The following is a 20,486-nucleotide window of genomic DNA, read 5'->3' as shown; positions in this document are numbered from 1 at the left end:
TTGATTTTCCCTCTTCATCGTGTTGTCACTCAAACTAAGCACAGCTCAGCCGTTGACAGCGCTTCTTATTTGAGAAAGCTGACGGCCAACGCTGCTGCAGGAGACTACTGAGTAAATCTACAGGGCAGGAGATAAGACAGAGTGGGAGTTAGACTAAGTGCTCTCAGGGGAACAGTAAGCCAGGAAGTGACATTAGAAGGGGGAAGCTTTGGTCAGAAAGTGACTACTAAAAAACCAAACCAAACCCAACCCAAAAACATAAAACAAAAAACCCCCAAAAAAACAAAAAAAGAAAAGGGAAGCTGAACATAGACTAGGGAAGTGACTAGGATTCTAAGAGGTCAGCCTAGGGTGCAGGAAATAAGGAGAAGTACTAGAACACAGGGCTTGGAGACCCCGGCCAAATCCACGGTCCTCTGAAGGCTAGGAATGTGGGTTCCACTTCCCCATGCTCTGGGAATGGCCCCATTGCACTCCCGCCTCTGTGCGCTCTCTCTTAAAAACAGAACAGTTACTCTCCTCTTTAAGTAGTGTCTGAATAGCTTACCTGTACAAGATGACATCGTATATTTTAGAAAAGGCAGGAGTCTTTTATCCAATTCACAGGTTAATATACAAATGTATTGTGTCATATGTTCTAATCTGGAACTCTCAGAACTTCTCTAAGTGTTTTTGTTAAAGATCGTTTTGCTCTACCTTCTACTGAAGACGAAGGAATGATGGCCACTAAGATGATGCTCTCTGGTGGGTCTGAATTAGATAAAAACTGTTCAGAGAAGGAATTACTTTCACAGCCTGTAAGGCCCAATTGAGGGCAATAAATATTGCGAATGGGACCCTGGAGCAGAAGGGACAAAAAGCTGCTCAGAAATCAATATGAACACAGAGAGGTAAAAAGAATGATTAGCTAGACAGATCATAGTTTAAAAAATACCCCAAACTAAGAAGCAGGCGCCTTCCTTTTTTTTCTTCTTCTTTTCCTTTTTTAAATGTTCTCTCTCAGCAGTATCATCCTTCCTTTCATATCTCTTGAAATTCTCCCATAATAATCTCCTGGCTTGGGCCTGTTTCTAATAAAAGAACAGAGTGCAGATCACCATTAATTCAGATGGCAATCCTAGAAAGGGACAGGAACCAGACTGGTTTTGATTTGTGAAATGTGTAGGGCCCTCAAATACCAGAGACTGGCTTAGAAAAATCCCCACAAAAGCTTTTAACTTGAAAGCTATCAGGAGTTCAGGAAGGCACATAATTAAAACCAAACTCCTTCTACCAAGTTTAAAATAAAACTGTGGCTCTGGAAAGCTGGGCCCAAGGGAAAGGAACGAGACCAAGTCACATGTCTACTGCCAAGGCCGAAACTGGTTTAACTCATGTTCCTTTGGAGTCACGGCCTGACCCCACGGTGATGGGAAAAAATCTATTTACATTTTCCCCGAAGAGGGACTAAGCAGAAGGAACATTTTATATCATGTTCTTGTGCACTGGCTGAGCCAGGGGAAACAATTTGAGCTATTCTGGGATGGCCTACAGAGGACCAGCCTTTTCCTTCAGTGTTCTCAGATTAATGACGGGTGATGAACAAGCCGATGATCTGCAAAGACCCTGCAGATTTTCAGAGCCACAGCAAACCTAATCATGATCTGAGTTAATCACAAAATAGTATAATTTTATCACTTTTGAGTTTAAGAATCAAGATGTTCTAGCCTTCTACCTGAAGGGAAGAGAATCCTTTGTAACTCAAACAGATGGGATTCTCAGGAAACTTGAAATAAGGAGGGTCTACCAGTCTCTGGCTTTGAAGTAGATCTTTTGGAACCAATGTTGTTCTAGTAATATATTTGGAGACTGCACAATTTAGAAATACATGTGAGAGTGGAACAAGAATTTTCAAGATTTATGCAAAGATGTGACAGTAGAGGACAATGACAATGAGACCTGTATTAGGTTTTGTTTCAAATCTAAAAAATTAATGATATTTCCTTAATATCATCACATTTGCAACTGTATTAGTTTTTTTTTTTTTTCTGGAGACAGAGTCTGGCTCTGCCACCTGGGCTAGAGTACAATGTCATGACAATAACTCACTGCAACCTCAAATTCCTGGGCTTAAGCGATCTTCCTGCTCCAGAATCCGGAGTAGCTGGGACTACAGGTATGAGTCACCACAACTGCCTAATGTTTTCTATTTTTAGTAGAGATGGGGTCTTGCTCTTGCTCAGGCTGGTCTCAAACTCCTGACCTCAAGCAATCTTCCCACCTTGGCCTTCCGAGGTGCTAGGATTACAGGTGTGAGCCACTGTGCCCGGCCCTGTATTGGTTTTCTATTACTGCCAAAACAAATGACCACAAAACTTGGTGGCTCAAAAAACCATTTATTATCTCATAGTATGTATGTATGTATTTTGAGACAGAGCCTTGCTCTGTCACCCTGAGTAGAGTGCAGTGGCATCAATGCGGCTTGCTACAACCTCAAACTCCTAGGCTCAAGCAATCCTCCTGTCTCAGCCTCCCAAGTAGCTGGGACCACAGGCATGTGCCACCACGTCCAGCTAATTCTTCTATTTTTAGTAGAGATGGGGTCTCACTCTTGCTCAAGCTGGTCTGGAACTCCTGAGCTCAAGCGATCCTCCTGCCTCGGCCTCCCAAAGTGCTAGGTTTACAGGCATGAGCCACCATGCCTGGCCTATTATCTCATAGTTTTATAGGTCAGAAATCTGGCACAGCTGTGCTGGGCTCCCTACTGAGGTCCTCAAGGGCTGAAATCAAGGTGTCTGCTACTGGTTCTTATTTGGAGGATCTGGGGAAGGATCTGCTTTCAAGCTCAGGTTGTTGGCAGAATCCAGTTCTTTGTGGCTGTAGGTCTCAGGTCCCCGTTGCCTTGCTGGCTGTTAGCAGGTGGCTGCTCACTGCCTGTAGAGACTCCCACATTCCTTCTCACATGGCCCTTTCCATCTTTAAACCAGCAACAGCACTTTGAGTTCTTTTTGCATTTCAAATTTCTCCAGCTTCCCCTCTGCCATCTGCCGAGAAACCTCTCTGCCTTTATGGGCTCATGTGATTAGATCAGGAAAAAACTCCCCGTCTTAAGGTCATTGTGCCATATAACATAACAATAATTGGAGAGCTATCTCGTCATACACATGGGTTCTCGAGATTAGGCCAGGACATCTCTGGGGAGCCATTTTAGAAATTCCAACTATCACAAAGATCCCCCTTTAAAGAAACATGGTCTAGTTTATCTGTAACATCCTAAAAGTAAGAAACATCCATAGTACCTGGCCTCTCAGTCCTCTCACGGGGTGATTGTGCACATTCAGCATCAGAGCAATCTTAAAAGCACTGCCATGTGCTGGAAAGAGTGTGCATCCCTGTGGGCAGGCGTGTGTGTGTGCGAGAGCAGACTGCTAGGCAAAATTGCTTTGAGAAGTATTAAATCACATACATCTTAATCACATTATACTTCTTGATTTGTCTTTACCAACAACTTAATACATACGGAATAAAAACAGTTAAACTGGAAAGTCAAATATAGTACTTGCATTCAGTTTATATCATAAATACTTCTGAAAAATCTCATCTGTCAGATGTGTCAGATTGTGACGATCCTATCAATTTAACACCGCATATAGAAATGAGATCACGGAACATCCCCTCACATATTCTAGTATGCTTCACTGTGTTTTAAAAGAAAAATCATTAAGTACATAAAATTGTAGTAATAGATTCATCTTTTGTTGTATCTATCATGTTACCTAAATATTATTGGAATTGTATAGCTCTTTGTTTCTATATAGGCCTGTACTTCTTTGTGGATATTCTCAGCTTCTGAAGAATTTCTGGATTTTGGGGGAACTCATAAAATTTACTTACTATAGAAGGAAATTTATAAATATACTAAGGCCTCCATAAAATATCCAAGGCAAGCCATTTTATATTTTAAAATAATTCATAAACTCTTATGATCCATAAACACACCAGCAGGCTCAGGCATTTTCTCTATCTAGCCTTTCGCATGCTATGTACTGTATGTGACGAAAATGACCAAAGGAGGATAGGGAGTGCTAAAACTTGTGGCTCTGTCACACTTCTCACATTTAACATCTATTTTTACTTTCCCCATAGTTTGGATTTAGGTTCACACAGGTGTACGTGGCCACCCGAAACTATAGGAGCCCACGAAATATGATATGTTCAGATGATTCAAAAAACAGGCTCAGTGAACACATAAGAAGCCCGATCGTTCCCCCTAAAATATTGTCAGGAAATACTGCACAGAATAAGTCATAATTTTAAAAGTCCCTCTTTAGGCCTTAAGTCCCACTGTTTGAGCTTCATTCCATTTCTCTAATTGAGATTCTAGGTCTTACCCCACTGGCGTGTCGAGGCTCTGTAAGAGATGTTGTTACTGACCACCATTAGGCCCCTTTAGGCAGTAAGCTTTCCACGAAGCCTGGGAAGAGACGGATTTCTCAAATATGGTTAAATGTCACAGTCTAGCAGCCTGTTCTGGGTAGCAGTCATTTTAATTTTATTTGGACTAGGCTGTGAATGAAAACCATTGCAAAGGGGTTAGTGAGGCTCTCCAGACCTCACATCTCAAGAGTCAACAAATACTTGGGACCTAAGTATCGTAAGGTAAAGCTTTTTATTTCTGAGTAGATTCCATAGCAGGTCAGGGTCTTCCTTTGTTCTTAGCTTTTTCTCTTTCGTTCCCCACAGAAACCAAAATATTAACTCATATATTTTGGAGCTACAGATACACTAGCAAATTGCAATAAATGGTGATCTGAATGGCCTTGGGAAGACCTCTGGCTGCCCTTCACTTCAGAAACAGGTTTCTCTAGTGTGTGGCCTCTGACTCCTTTGCAGATGGCCAAATGGAATAGGAGCAGAGAGACCAAATCTTAAATAGGCAGCAGTGTTCATTCCCCGTGAGTATTTACAGTAAGTACCTGTGTGTGCCCAGCCTTGTGAGTGGTACTTAAAGGATGATAACGAAATCTAAGATGCGGCTCTTTGTTCTCAAAGAGCTCAACTTTGGGGAGGAAAAATAAACACACTTATAAAACAATTAGAGAGTAACATAAGAAAGTGATGGATTGAATGTAAATAAATCAAATATTAGACTGTCTGGTACATACAACAAATAGAGTAGCAGGAAAGGGAGAGACCAATACTGACTAGTTATTTTTGGAAAGGCTTTATGGAAGGCTCAGGCCTACTGGATCAGCCTGAAGTTTCAAACTGGGTGGTCATGAAGAATGACACGATCATGTGTTATTTTCTGGCAGGGGCAAGGGTCCCTCAGATAAGAAAAACCTCAGCAATCTGGGCCTATTAATTCAGAACTAGTTATAATTTAACAGATCTTGAGTTGAAATATATCTTTGTACTATCTTCTTAAAATTTATTTACAAAGCAAATTGATAGCACAAACAAAATTAGAGAAATGACCTACTTAAAGGATCTGTTTTTGAACACTTATAAATGGCTTTAGAGTAAATAAGTACAATTGATCCACTCATTAAAAATGATTCTATATCAGCACATTCAAGGGCATAGATCTTTCCTCCTTAGCAAAGGCATTAGCCAATAGTTTTGTCATAGATACTTAAAAATAATAAAACCGTACCTATTGACAAATGATGTAAAATTCTGACTTTTTACTAATTTAGATTTGTCTGTGTCTTCCTAAATTATTCTGTGAAGTTTTTCCTCCTTTAGTTATTTTATATTTTTTAGAGACAGGGTCTCACTCCAGGCAATGGTGCAATCACGGCTCACTGTAGTCTTGAACTCCCTGGCCCCAGTGACTTCCTACTTCAGCCTCCGGAGTAGCTGGGACTACAGGTGCACACCACCACGCCTGGCTAATTTTTAAAATTTTTTGTCGGGAAGGGGTCTTGCTTTGTCGCCGAGGCTGGTCCCGAACTCCTGGCCTCAAGTGATCCTCCCACCTTGGTCTCCCCAAGTGCTTGGATTACAGGTGTGAGCCACCATTTTAAAGGGAGGCCTTTTTCCTTCTTTAAAATAGCTGTTATTGTCACCATCTCCCTTTCCAAATCAGATTCAATAGTCAGGGATGCTGGCAATAATTCAGGAGCTCTTTAATGGAGAGACAGTAGTTTCACTGGAGTAGCTATGTGTCTTACCGGTTAAGACTAAGGCTCTGGAGCCAGACTGCTGTCTCCAAGCATTCACTAGTTATGCGATCTTAGATAATTACTTAACTTCTCTTTGCCTCAGTGTCCTCATCAGTAAAACAGGATGATGGTACCTGGTGTATAAGGTTATGGAAAGCATTAAATGAGACAATACATGTGACCGTGTTGTGCAGCTCTGGCACATAGTAAATGTTCTATAAATGTGAGCTATTGTTACTATAGTTTCCTCTGTTTTCCATTCTCTTTCTCTTGACCCTCTTTGGTCTTCTGGCTCTCCCAATGCTTGTTGGCTGCAAGAGGAATAAGCTCAAACAAATTCCTTAGCACTCAAGTAAAGGGTTTTGATTATTTGTAGATTTTGATTATCTAGGCTAATTCCTACTTTCCTTTCTAATCTACAGACATTTAAGGTCATTATTTTACTGTAAAGTTGATTTTGGCAAGCAACATAAGGATTTTGTTTTGTTTTTAATGCTTTCATGTACTTTCATTTATTTAAAAATTTTTTTGAGATGGGGCTAGTCTTAAATTCCTGGGCTCAAGAGATCCTCCTACCTTAGCCGCCCAAGTAGCTGGGATTACAGGCGTGTGCCACTGTGCCCAGCTATTTTACAATTTAATTTAAATCTAGAATATTTAACTTTTCACACAACTTTAAAAATAGCCATTTGCTATTTTACACACAACTCCTATATGAAAATGTTGCTTTCATAATGAACCATGACAGGATAAAGTCCAGACATACTTTTAGTATCTTTATCTAATCATCTCACTGGTAGAACTCCCTGCATCATGTAACCAAAGAAGGTTGCTGGGTTTGGGGGCTGTGATGAGAATTAACATCCCAGTTGTGGATAACTACCACCCACTGCATAATAAGCAGGTCAAGAACAGAATCAAAAAGGGGATTAAAGGAATAAAAGGCTGATGAAAGCCAACTCTGATCACTTCCCTTTGGTCTTCTGACTGTAATTAATTGTCAGCTCACCCAAATATTATGAGATTGAGAAAAAAAAGAAATAATAATGTTGAATAGTCTGGGAACTTTTTCAATTTTGAAAAAATAATCCCTGGTCACATAGCTGGTTATGTACTGAAAACAAAACTAGAACCCAACACAAAACTTATAACGATTGACCTTTAACTGACCTCAGTTTCTGGACCCTTTGAGAACTGCACTCCTCACTGTAACAAGGTTGACTACCACACCTCCAGTAGCATCTGCTGTCTTCCCGCAGGTGATGCCAGTGGTAACGGAACAGGAAAGAGCCAGGAGAAGCAGCAGCGTATCTCTTATCTGCTTGTTGTTACTCCCCAAGGTTTATTCTTAGCCTTTTCTTATGTTATCTTATCTTCTTCTTAGGCAAGCTCACCACTCCCATGGCTTCGATCATAAATATCAATATTTTCAGCCCATAATTTTCTCCTGAGCTTCAGACCAGCTACTTTCTGGATATCACTCTCTGAATGTCCCAAACTGCCTTAAATTCACCATATTCAAAGGCAAAACCATTTCCCTATTCAACATCCTTTTGCCTTCTGTGTTTGCCAACTCAGTTTTGTCATAACATTTTCTACCAAGTCACCTAAACCAAAGACCTGGGAGTCATTCTCCGACTCTGCCTCTCTCAGGCTTACCCCTGCCCTCATTCTATCAGTCCCCAAGTCTTGTCAATTCTGTCTTCTAAACAACTGAATGCTTCTCTGTACTGCCCAATGTCTCTGTTCAGCCCCTTGTCATTTCTCACCTGGAACACTACAACCAGGACCAACTGACCTGACTGCCTCCTGACCCTCCTTCTATAACCCAGCCTCCATAGCTGCCGTAGTTTCTCTAACACGCAATTCTGATCACAGCAACTTTACTTCAAATCTTCAACACTTTATCCACAGGATAACTCCCCAAATCCTCAAAATGACATACCAAGCCTCACATGACCTGGCCCCTGCTAAGTCTCCAGCCTCATTTCCTATTATACTTCTAAATATATCTTTTGTTCTAGCCACGCTGATCTGCAGCTCTCAAAATAATGCCATGTTTTCCCATACTTTTTTTCCTACCTTTGTAATGTACTGTTTCCTTTCCTTCTTCTTTGCCCATCTGGCTTCCATTTTTCTTCAAACATTAGGCTAATGCATTTACCACTTGACTGATCTAAAACACCCTGAACCTGCTTATATGTCTTTATTAAAAAATACACCTCCTTGTGTGTTATCTTATCTTTATTTTTTTTTTAGAGATAGGGTCTTGCTCTGTCACCCAGTCTAGAGTGCAGTGGCCTGATCATAGTTCACTGTTACCCTGAACTCCTGGGGTCAAGTGATCCTCCTGGCTCAGCTTCCCAAGTAGCTGGGATTACAGGCACATACCACCACATCTCGCTAATTATTATTATTATTTTTTTTAGAGATGGGGTCTTGCTATGTTGCCCAGGCTGGTCTCAAACTCCTGGGCTTACGCAATCCTCCCACCCTGGTCTCCCAGAGTGCTGGGATTGCAAGCATTGCTTTTTTTTTTTTTTTTGAGACATAGTCTCACTCTGTTGCCCGGGCTAGAGTGCCATGGCGTCAGCCTAGCTCACAGTAACCTCAAACTCCTGGGCTCAAGCGATCCTCCTGCCTCAGCCTTCCAGGTAGCTGGGACTACAGGCACCTGCCACCGTGCCTGGCTAATTTTTTCTATTTTTAGTTGTTTGGCTAATTTCTTTCTATTTATAGTAGAGTCGGGGTTCTCGCTCTTGCTCAGGCTGGTCTTGAACTCCTGAGCTCAAACAATCCTCCCACCTCGGTCTCCCAGAGTGCTAGGATTACAGGCGTGAGCCACCGCGTCCGGCCTGCTCTAATTCTTGATTTTCTTTTTTATCTTCCTAATTAGGTATTAATTACTTGAGTGTAGGAACTGTGTCTTTCATTTATGAATTCCAGTGTCTGATATAAAACCAACTACATAGCAAATGCTCTTGAAATATTAATTGTAGGAGAATTCAAAATAGGGCAGGTGGCCTTGATACTCATTTATCATGGAACCAAAAATTGGAGTAGAAGGGCAGAACACAGCTTGCTGGAAAGGAGCTGATCAACAAACCAGATGCCATCTCATCCAGGTGTACACAGGACACAAGTTAACTGGGCCAGTATCTACCTAGAATGTATGCAATGGCTCAAAATGGAGAGATTACTTTTATTCCTACAGGTTCTACTACTCTTGTCTAGGAAGATTCCTTGGGCTGATGAGTTACTGCTTATTGACTTCTCTTGAGTGGAATAAAAACCAAAAAAACCCAATACACTGGTGGTTTTAATTAGGCAGAAAAAAATGGTTAACGGATTGCACCCTTAATTAGGATTGTTCACCCAGACAAATATTTCTCATTCCATGACAGTGGATTATAAAGTGAAGTAAAAAAATGGATTCCAGATTGGTAGTGCCCCAGATGTAGTATTGGAGGTATAGAGGATAGAATAATGTGCTCAAGAACTGTTTGTAGCTTGCCAGAGGAGGGCACAAAGCACATGCAAAAAATGATTATCAACACCGACAGAAGGCAGAGGCCTATTTACCAGAGGTGGCACACAGACAAGCTCGCGTGAACGTAGCAGTCCTCTACCATCCAATTATTCATCAAATGTACTCTAATTAGTTTGTAGGGCTAGCTATAAAACAAAGCTAGTTGATTAACTGCTCCCTTTATGTACATTAATGGCTGGAATGAAAGATATTATGCAAAATGTTTGTGTGTTTTCTGTCATTTTTTGAGATGTTAGACCTGAAGGAACAGTAATCCACACTAAATGGGAAAATGCTACTGATCTTGGTTTATAAATGCAGGTCAAATCCTATTATCACAAATACTACTTCAGTGAAAATCTGCCTAATTATACGATGCCCAGGGTTCAGGTGTTGACCCATTTACTTTAAGATGTATTCAATATAATAAATATCAAACGAGCACCACACAATTTGGACATTCTCTAGTACTTGTTTTCTTTGAATATATCCTGCATTTAAAAAAAATATGTATTTTTTTGTATTTTATTATGATTTTTTTTAGAGACAAGTTCTGTGTTGCCGAGGCTAGTCTCGAATTTCTGCCCTCAAGTGACCCTCTTGCCTCAGTATCCCAAAAGTGCTGGGATTATAAATGAGCCCCCACACTTGGCTGAAAATATTAAATTATCAAATAATAATTTGAGAATATTGACCAAAAATTACCTGTCTCTTGTTTTCAGGATGATTTAAAAATGCTAAACCATCTAATTCCTAATTTATAGAATTTATAAACTTTAGAGCCAATAACATACACAGTGATTAAAAAGCAAGAGCTAGAGGTGTCTATTGTATCTGCAGTTCAGAATTTCTTTTAATGTTGGAAAATTAGTGTCAAAAGGAAGCTTTTCTACTAATTGTGTGAACCCAGCATCTTATTTTATAGCTGCTTCATAGTGTGAGAAAAGAGGCTGAGCCTTCGAATTCTCACAAATATCTACCTGGTGTGGTTCCCATTAGAAATGAGAGTGAATCTGGAAGTTGTTCTGTTTTTCCTGAGTAACAAATCAGAGATGAGCAGATCTGTTACTCAGGGAACTCCATCTTTTAGAGACAAAAGAGATATTGAACTAATGTGAAACTAATGTGCAAGTCAAAAGAAGCACTTAAATCATTTCATCATTCAGGGTCAAGAGAGACCAAAACAGCAATATTAGGAGCATGCCACTTACAATAGCCATTCTTAGTGACGGCAGGGGCAAGTGGGGAGACACCAAAGGGATGGGTGGTCACTTTCCCTATTGAGAAAGAGGTATGTGTATTTTTAAGAACTATGTTTAATAGGATAATTTTGTGTTCAGAGAAAGAAAAATATTATTTTTGAAGTACTAACTACAAAAGGCAAACAAAAATCTTCTTAGCTGGTGAGGACATGTACTATCTTCTGCATGTGAGTGATTTTTTGTTAGGGAGTATATCAGTTGCACAGTCTCCAGGCAAGCATTAGATTTTTATATTAAAGATAGGCATAGGTTTATTGAGTATGGATACACTAAACTATATAACATGAAAAGTATCAGATGCTGCTGGGAGTTTAAAAGTAAAGGTATATGATAAAATAGTTTCAGTTTTCTAGTCACTGAAAAATCATCCTGCCTTTGTTTTCTCAAGTTAGAAATAATAATGAGTTACAGTTTATAGTTTGCATTACTACTTCTTGAACATTTGATGAAGGGCAAGGTGTCCAAAATATTCTCTCCATGTCAATAGCCATTATTTAAAAATTCTCTTTGAGAGCATTTTCCTTATATGGAAGCACTTAATATTTAGCCCCTTTAACAACACTTAAAAAAAGAATCAAATTTTTAAATGCTGGCTCAAAATTTCAGTCCTCTGTGTTGAAGAATGTTGGATCAGGGGCTGCATCTCTTTAACTCTGTGCCATCTCTAGAAGAAAACTGTATGTATGTATGCATGCAAGTCACAGAAGTTTGGATGAGGACAGTGAGACAGTTGCCCTGACTTTAACTCCAAAATGCACGGAAAAACTTCCTAGTATTTTTACTGTAAAAGCCCAGCACTTCCACCTTTAAGAGAAATCTGAAGACCCTGTAGCCTACAAGATCTTAGGCTCTGTGGGGTCCACGGTCCCAGAGAGTATGACTGGAATTTGAGAACCAGGCACTGGAGATTCCATTACGGCCTATCAATTCCCCTGGTCTATAGACACAGCTTTCCTCCTTCCTACAATTTCAGTCTCCTGTGACCCCATCATGGATAAATTTGGGACTCTCGCGGCTATTTAAGCTGTTAACTGTCATCTTTATCCCTTAGCATGTTCTTAACCTTGACTTTGAATATATTTGACATATACTCCAGTGTTACTAATGAATATGGGTTTTGGAGTCAGAGAAACCTGAGCTTGAATCAAAACTCTGCTGCTTACTTGCTGAGTGATGCTGGGCAAACCCCTTCTATGTATCTCAGATTCCTCATATGTAAAATGAGGATAGCAATACCCACCTTTCAAAGTGGCTGAGGATCAGCCAGTTACAACCAGGCATCAGAAGGCGTATGAGCACAAGAACAACAACACAAAACCAGTTTTTAAAGAGCATCCAAAACCAGTTTTTAAAGAGCACCCTAATTACTAGAACATGACAGAAAAGGAACTAGGCCAGGGAATCTTAGGAGATGAATCTTAGTCTCATAACCAGTCCAAGTTTCGGCAGCTTCCAAATTAGTCTTGCATTATCTTTCATTCTGATGTTAAAGATATAAGCAACATAATAATATATGAAAATCAACATTCCCTATAGCATAGCCTCAAGCCCTTTGGACACTCCAAGTTGGTAATAGTAAGCTGATGCTATTGTGGGAATCCATAGCCACTGACCACTAAAATTGGGAAGAAGTCTCTTATTAAACTATCCATGTTTTGGTTTCCTGTAATTCAAATTCTCAAATTTTCTCCCACTGTGACCTCTGTCTAAAAGTCAGGGATGAGAGGTGGTACAGTAAGGACAGGAAGGGGAGGTGGCAGCTGTTAGGAGTGAGACAAGAAGAAAGTAGTACCTAAATCTAAGGAAGAAATGGAAAAACAGGCCGTGCGCAGTGGCTCACACCTGTAATCCTAGCACTCTGGGAGGCCGAGGTGGGTGGATCGCTCAAGGTCAGGAGTTCGAGACCAGTCTGAGCAAGAGTGAGACCCCGTCTCTACTAAAAAATAGAAAGAAACGACCTGGACAACTAAAAAAATATATATATATAAAAATTAGCCGGGCAGGGTGGTATATGCCTGTAGTCCCAGCTACTCGGGAGGCTGAGGGAGAAGGATTGCTTGAGCCCAGGAGTTTGAGGTTGCTGTGAGCTAGGCTGACGCCACGGCACTCTAGCCCGGGCAACAGAGCAAGACTTTGTCTCAAAAAAAAAAAAAAAAAAAGAAATGGAAAAACAGAAAGGGAAAAGGGGGGATGGTCACTAAACAGCACACTGCTCAGGGAGCTGTGGTTAAAATGGTGAACGGACTTTAACAACGGACTCTTTGTAACTAAAGGTACTACTGAGTATGACAAGAGGGAAGGGAGCAAAGTGAAACACTAACGGAAGTAAAGGTGTTCAGTTTCATGGACCTTAATTGGTAGCCACCAAAAAATACCCAACGCTCCTGGGGAGAAAGAATTCTATGGCTCCTTGTAAAAGAAAGGTACCAGTCTACGTGTGGAAAACACACTCCCAGAATTCAATGACGGCAACATATATACTGGATCCTCTCTTGGTCCTATCACAAAAAATAACTTATGAATGAAACAGCACAATATTCTTTTGGTATTCTGGTAACTAAACATCCCTGGCTGAGGTCCCAGACCAACATGTCATATACCAAATTCCACTACATGGTAATTTACACTGTAGAAAGACACTGAAAATGGATACAAAATAATTGAAAACATACACACATCTATTCAAGCTTCTTGCAGATTTTCTCTCCATAGCTCCCCAAATAAGGAAGCTATGACTGTCCCTCTTCTTACTCTGTATGCACAATATAGCATAATCCAGTTCCCTAAGAGGAAACTGCTATATTGCCTACTACCTAATATGCCCACGGGCTTCTCATCGCTTGCTGTTGGTAGCAATTCTTGCTTTTGTCAGCATCCTACAGAGGAAGACACTAAATTAGAGCAAATGCCCACATGTAAATCATTTCAATAGAGACATTCACTCGAGAAAATGGAGAAAAGTCACAAATGGCTCTATGTAGGACATCACAAACACCTCCATACAGCTGGTTGTCAATAGCCAGGAGTTACTTCTTTGGCCTTTAAGCACGAATTTCCTGATGGTATTTGGTGACTGAGGAGTAAGGCTCCAAATGTCCACAACTCCTCACTCGCTTTGGTTTTTCTGTCACTCAAAGACAGACATGTGAAACACAGGCAAAGGCACACTCTGTCTCATGTACACCCTACAACAATATACACGCAGAACATGCACACAACTGAAGTTTAATGTATACAGTTTCATGGCCATTTGGAAGCTTTTTCTCTTCAAACATAATATTGACCTATAAAACACAGGAAAGGCAACAACTAAATATGGCTGCTGAAATTAAGAAAATCCCTATAAGATATAGTGATAAGAACTCTAAAATCTTACTGTTAAGCAGTTTACAACTGACAGTTAAAAGCTAAAAGACAGAAACTATAGTCTGACATATTTAAGTCTGCTTTCACTTAAGACAATATTAAGTACTATGAACCATAACCTCTCGCAGAGAAGCTAACAGGGTCTTGTCTTGCAAAATTTTCCCCACTGATTCCCATCTGCTCTGAAATGCCTTTGCTCTAAGACTAATCCCCCAGGTTACATATACACACATTCTCCACCTTTGACACAGCTGCGAACATACGTAGATAAAAAATGCTGCTTACTCGGAGTGTCTTGGCAGTCGGGGAGGGAGATGCTGGGGGAGAATCAGACTGAGACTTCCTATTCCGAGTGAATTCTTTACTTCGGGTATATACAGAGGACATGGTTCCTCAGGGTGTAGACACTCAACCACTGGATTCTTCACACAAAGCTGGGAAATTGCCCCTGTAAGGTTACCCCACAGAATCTCTCCTTTTGAGTTGATGCAAGATGACTTTGGAGAGAACTAAATAAAGGATAAAAGCAGCCCTGTAAATTATAGTCTTGAGCTCTGAACCAGTCCCCAGTTTCCCAGAGTCTGAGAGGCGTGTTCCATCAGTATTTCGATCCAGCTCCAACCACAAGCGCTCAGGACGGGCAGCTTACCGTAGAGCGTACTGTGCTGAGCAACACCTTGGACGCCTAGACAGAGTCCTTGATTCTCCCACAAGGACACTTCTCATTGAGGCTTGTTTCCAATAAAACCTGAGTCTAGGTTCCCGATGACACCAGATAAAATCCCAGAGGAAAGACGACCTTGGATCCTGCCGGAGATCAGTCTGGAAACAACTAACGTCACTTTATCCAGAGGGAAGAAACAGAAATCCTCTGGAAATCATGCTGTCTTCCCTTAGCTTGACTCCACTGGGTTGGAAGGGATTTGGAACTGCTGTGATAAATTCAGGTTAAACAACTTAAAAAAAAAAACAAAAAAATATAAATAAGGAACCAAGAGTTTCTGAGAAGGAAGCAGTCTGAGGAAGTCAAGTTTCCCTAAGTCCTCCCAGATGAAGCTGCTTTTACATATAAACACTCACAGTCATACACACATCTTTTCCCCTCCCCTCTTCTATTTTCTGACATTCCAAATCCCTATTCGCTCAGTGAGGAATGCTGGAGAGGAGCCAAGGGCAAAGATTCACTTTCCACTCAGAATTCGAGTTGCCACTTGTAGGAGGAAAAGAAAGCCCGCCAGCTGCTAGAAATAAAGGGAGGCTCTTTGGGGGCATGCTCCAGGGGCAAACCCCATCAACCTTCCAGTGCCCACTCCCTCAGAGCGGGCAGCAGTCCCCATGGCTGACTTCTCTGAACACCATGAGAATAGAGATTTTTCAACTTCTGGATCTCTTAAGTAACAAAGCCCAGACAGAAACATCAGTCAAAGCTCCTTCAGGCCTTTTATGTTCAATTTGCGTGAGATGTCATTCCTGCTGCACTATGAGGAAGCCCAGCAAATTGAAACTTTGGCCCACTGCAAAGGAAGATCTTTGTACATTAGAGACCTTACTGGCTGAGTCTCTAAGTATACAGCTTACCAGAATTTCCTAAGATGCCACAATCAGGGAAGAAGATGACAGGAAAGGGGAATAAAGGCGAGGAGAAAGAAAGAAGGGTCAGAAATGAAGAGAGAAAACAGCGATAGTAATGGAACTGCAAGACTACAGGACTTAGCAGTGCAAGGAAAATTAAGAGTTAAAAAGAAAGGAATTTCTCTGCATGGTGTTGAAGGATTTTGGATTTGACCTTGAAGAAACATCTCAAATTTAATCTTTTGTACTTTGTTGTCATCACTACACTATCCAGCATTTCTAGGCCAAATGCTTTCTAAGCCAATCAAAGTAACAACTCACTTCTCTCTGGGATCTTGGAAACCCTACGCTGCCTTCCCTTTTTCCATATGACATTTTTACTTTTCCCTTCAAACCTTCCCAACATGCTACTCTTTTTCCTCTAATTGTCTTGATATCTTCTTTATTCCTATGACCAAGTTTGTGAAATTAAATCAAAGGAAGTGATCAGCTACTTAGGATTTGGTCTGAGGTTGATAAGCGTTTATAAATGGGTCCTGATTTATTCCCAATGTAAAAAAATCCTTAAGAAGATTGATCAATTTTTTTTTTTTTTTTTTGAGACAGAGTCTCATTCTCTTGCCTGGGCTAGAGTGCCGTGGTGTCAGCCTCACTCATAGCAACCACAAACTCCTGGGCTCAAGCGATGCTCCTGCCTCAGCCTCCCAGGTAGCTGGGACTACAGGCACGCGCCACCGTGCCCGGCTAATTTTTTCTATTTTTAGTTGTTTGGCTAATTTCTTTCTATTTATAGTAGAGACGGGGTCTCACTCTTGCTCAGGCTAGTCTCGAACTCCTGTACTCAAGCAATCCTCCCGCCTCGGCCTCCCAGAGTGCTAGGATTACAGGGGTGAGCCACCGCGTCCGGCCAAGATTGATCAATTCTATCACAAACCAGAATTACATAACCTAAGAGGCCAATTATCTTGGGAATTCAGATCTATGAATCCTTTAGTATAGATATAGCTTATATAGTTAATCCCATCTGATAAGAGTCTTTCTCTATTAGACCTCTTCACTTAAAGAAATACTGATATAAACCTAAATACTAACATTCCCATAGCAAGCATGATTGGTTAGGGAAAGATTAATGATACCTTTTCCATATGTTGAATGAAAGTCACCAAGTTACATTATTCCTTAAAGGGGCAATAAGAACAATTCTGATCAGTTTCGTGACCTGTTTCTGTAAGGTCTACACAGTGTTTTCTCACTCACTGGCAATAGGGGTGGGAATGTAAACCTCTTTTGCTCCAAACTAGCCTCTGTCTCTTTTTACTTCTATCTTATGTTCACTTCTAGGAAGTACTAACAATGGTAAACTATGTTTATATCTAAGAAAGTGGTTTAACATATGTTATCTCACCCGATCCTCTCAACCATGCTGAAAAGTACATTACTATACAGCCACGTGCCGCATAACTGACACTCTGGTCAATGACAGATCGAATACATGACAGTGGTCCCATAAGACTATAATGGAGCTGAAAAATTCCTATTATCTAGTATTTATACTATACTTTTTATCATTATTTTAGACTGTACTTCTTCTGCCTGTTAAAAAAAAATTAACTGTAAAACAGCCTCAGGCAGGTCCTTCAGGAGATATTCCAGAAGACAATAGTGTTATCAGAGGAGGTGGCAGCTCCATGCATGTTATTGCCCCTGAAAGCCTTGCAGTGGGATAAGATACGAAGGTGAAAGACAGTGGTAGTGATGATCCTGACCTTGGGTAGGCCTAGGCTAATGTGTATGTTTGTGTCTTAGTTTTTAACAAAAAAGTTTAAAAAGAAAAAGAAAAATAAATTTTAAAAATAGTGAAAAGCTTATAGAAGAAGGATATAAAGAAAGAAAATATTTTTGTACAGCTGTACAATGTGTTTGTGTTTTAAGCTAAGTGTTATTACAAAAGAGTCAAAAAGTTGATTAAGGCCGGCACGGTGGCTCACACCTGTAATCCTAGCACTTTGGGAGACTGAGGCGGGAAGATTGCTTGAGGCCAGGAGTTCGAGACCATCACCTGTTTAGTCAGAGACAGCAAAAATGTGGAAAAGTTCCTTTTGGAAGCTGAACATGGCTTCCAAGCCACAAAGTCTCTCAAGGCCCAAAGGAGATCATCAACAGCTTGCTAGATATTACCTAGTCTTTCAAAAATTTCTCTGCCTCTTCCTGCAAATCAATTTTTTTGTAGCTTAGTTTATAAACTTCTGAGTAGCTATAATATACAGTATTTTAGCTCAGATTTAGGGAAGAAGGTGATGAGTCAAGTAATACCAGTTAAGAATTATAGTTTAACATCTCTATTCTTCCTTTTGGAACACAACAATCATTTTTAAGCTTGTTTATGAATATAAGTTCCAAAGAAAATATTTTTAGTTTTCATCAACTGACAACTATTAAGTTCTTACTCCAAGCAAGGTACTATTAGGAATAGAAATATATAAAGTTCTTTAAGACATGATTCCTGTCTTCAAAGAGATTATAGGAAATCTCAAGATTTATATGATTGCAAAGTAAGGTCTACATATTGCTAAAATTAATATCAAGCTCTATCTTCCATATGCTTTTATATAAATAATTTCTGATCTCATACTAAACAAACAATTTGTTTTTAAAGGAGACCATCAGTAGCACACAGCCAAGTAAGAAGATAGTTAGAATTCATAACAGCTTCATTTACTATTCTATGCATTTATACTGGTGTTTTATTGCTGGGCACCTGGAGGGGCCACAAACATTATTCGTGGGAGGGAGGTGAATGAGAAATTCTGAAGGAAACAGGAAGTTCTTCGTCACTTACTCCCCTTCTCTTTTAATTTTTTCATCTTCATCTTCTGCTTTAATTTGTGTGATGTGAAAATCCTCCCACTTTTGGGGGGATTGGGAAGATCAACAATGGTAACTTGCATTTCATGATGACTCCTTCACAGATGCTCCTGAGTAAGGGAGACGTATTAGGGATTTTACCACAAAATGAATCACTTACGCTCGCTTCTCCTTTGAAATGAATCATTTCAGAGTAAAGGAGTCAGCCTTCATTCCAATGTAAGGAAATGCAGAGCAGAGAGAAGCCATGCAATTCTTCCAATTTAATAAAGGGCTTTTGACATGGGTTCTTTATGAATGAGCAATACAAGCCAAAAATCAGACCAACAAAACATATCCACTAAAGGATCTACTGCGTCTACTCTCGTGGGTTGTTGAGAGTGGAGAGAGGAGATCAGTGCCATTTTGACATACAAGGCAGCAACAGAGACAGGTTCTACAAGTTGCCCACTATGGAGGTCACGATAACTTTTTTTTTTTTTTTAACATACGGGGTCTTGCTCTGTCACCCAGGCTGGAGTGCAGTGGCATGATCACAGCTCACTGTAAATTCGAACTCCTGGGTTCAAGTAATCCTCTCACCCAGCCTTGCGAGTAGCTAGGGACTACAGGCTTGTGATGCCATGCCTGGCTAATTTTTTTAAAAAAAATTTTTGTATCAAGGTCTTACTCTGTTACCCAGGCTGGTCTTGAACTCCTGGCCTCAAGCAATCCTCTCCCCTTCAGCCTCCCAAAGTGCTGGGATTACAGGCTGAGCCGCCACACCTGGCCCACAACGATGTCTATTAGTCAACAAAATGTTCCCAATCTTGCTCTCATACTCTTAATGATGCCCCAGTGTTATTAAAGTTTAAATCTCAGAAACTCACTTAAGGGAAAGGGATTATAAGGGCCTTTTAAGAAAATCATTCTGCAAACCTGTCCTAGAATCGGTTCATGAATTTAGTGTTTCGCAATTAAATTTAAATTTAGCAACAGCTTAAAAAGGCAAATAGTATGACTCTTAGTGGTGGATTAAAATAAATAAATACATAAATAAATAATTAGACGGGCACACAAGTGCACAGAGGGAAGTAAAAGTCATTGGAAATCAAGCAGGGGGGAGGGAGGAAGAGGGGAGGGACAAAAAAACCACCTAACAGGTACAATGAACACTATTTGGGTGATGGGCACATTTACAGCCTTGACTCAAGCCATGTAACAAAAACATTTGTAGTCCCTCAATATTCTGAAATTATAAAAAAACACTTAAAAAATTTAAAAATTTTTAAAAATTAAAAAAACGGCAAACAAGTGGAAAGCTACCTCCTCTTTTTTATGTGAACAACTTATGTAGCTTTTTACCCTTCATAATTTTTTCATAGGCTACACCAGACAGAAACAGCAGTAAAGGTAGAAAGGGCAACTCAGAACCTGAGCAGAGGTTTTCAAGGGTGGGGGTGGAGTCAGTACTTACCCCAGGAGCATTTGGAAATATGTGGGGACACTGGCTGTCACAATGACTGGAGGTGTTACCAGCATTTAGTAGGCCAGGGCCAGGGATGCTGAGTGTCCTGCTATGCTGGAGACAGACTCGCATAGTAAAGAACAACCCTGCCAAATGCCTATAGCACCCTGATGAGAAAAAATGCTTGAACTGGTCAGAAGCACTAACAGGGAAAATTAAATCTTTTTTGATTAGCATGTACATTAACTGCCATGTGAGTTGTATTTAACTCATGCTAGTTTTGAGCCCAGGGCCCCGTA

General features: G+C 40.4%; 1 protein-coding gene across 4 annotated transcripts in view; it reads right to left on the bottom strand.

Annotated features, from left to right (window-relative positions):
• Positions 1-20,486, bottom strand: part of PPP1R12B (protein phosphatase 1, regulatory subunit 12B) — a 229,418-nt gene that overhangs the window by 25,718 nt on the left and 183,214 nt on the right. Inside the window, exon 1 of one of the 4 annotated variants that reach the window (XM_012655955.1) lies at positions 14,589-15,367. The exons of the other annotated variants lie outside the window; for them this stretch is intronic. Coding sequence (XP_012511409.1) covers positions 14,589-14,690 — 102 coding nt within the window. The 5' untranslated portion in view covers positions 14,691-15,367. Of the gene's footprint in view, positions 1-14,588; positions 15,368-20,486 lie in introns of those variants that run through there. 4 annotated transcript variants of the gene reach the window in all.

Source organism: Propithecus coquereli, unplaced genomic scaffold (genome assembly GCF_000956105.1).
Source record: "Propithecus coquereli isolate 6110/MARCELLA unplaced genomic scaffold, Pcoq_1.0 Scaffold491, whole genome shotgun sequence".
Lineage (NCBI taxonomy): Eukaryota > Metazoa > Chordata > Mammalia > Primates > Indriidae > Propithecus > Propithecus coquereli.
The sequence above is the reverse complement of the archived record's forward strand: the minus strand, read 5'-3'. Positions and strand labels throughout refer to the sequence as shown.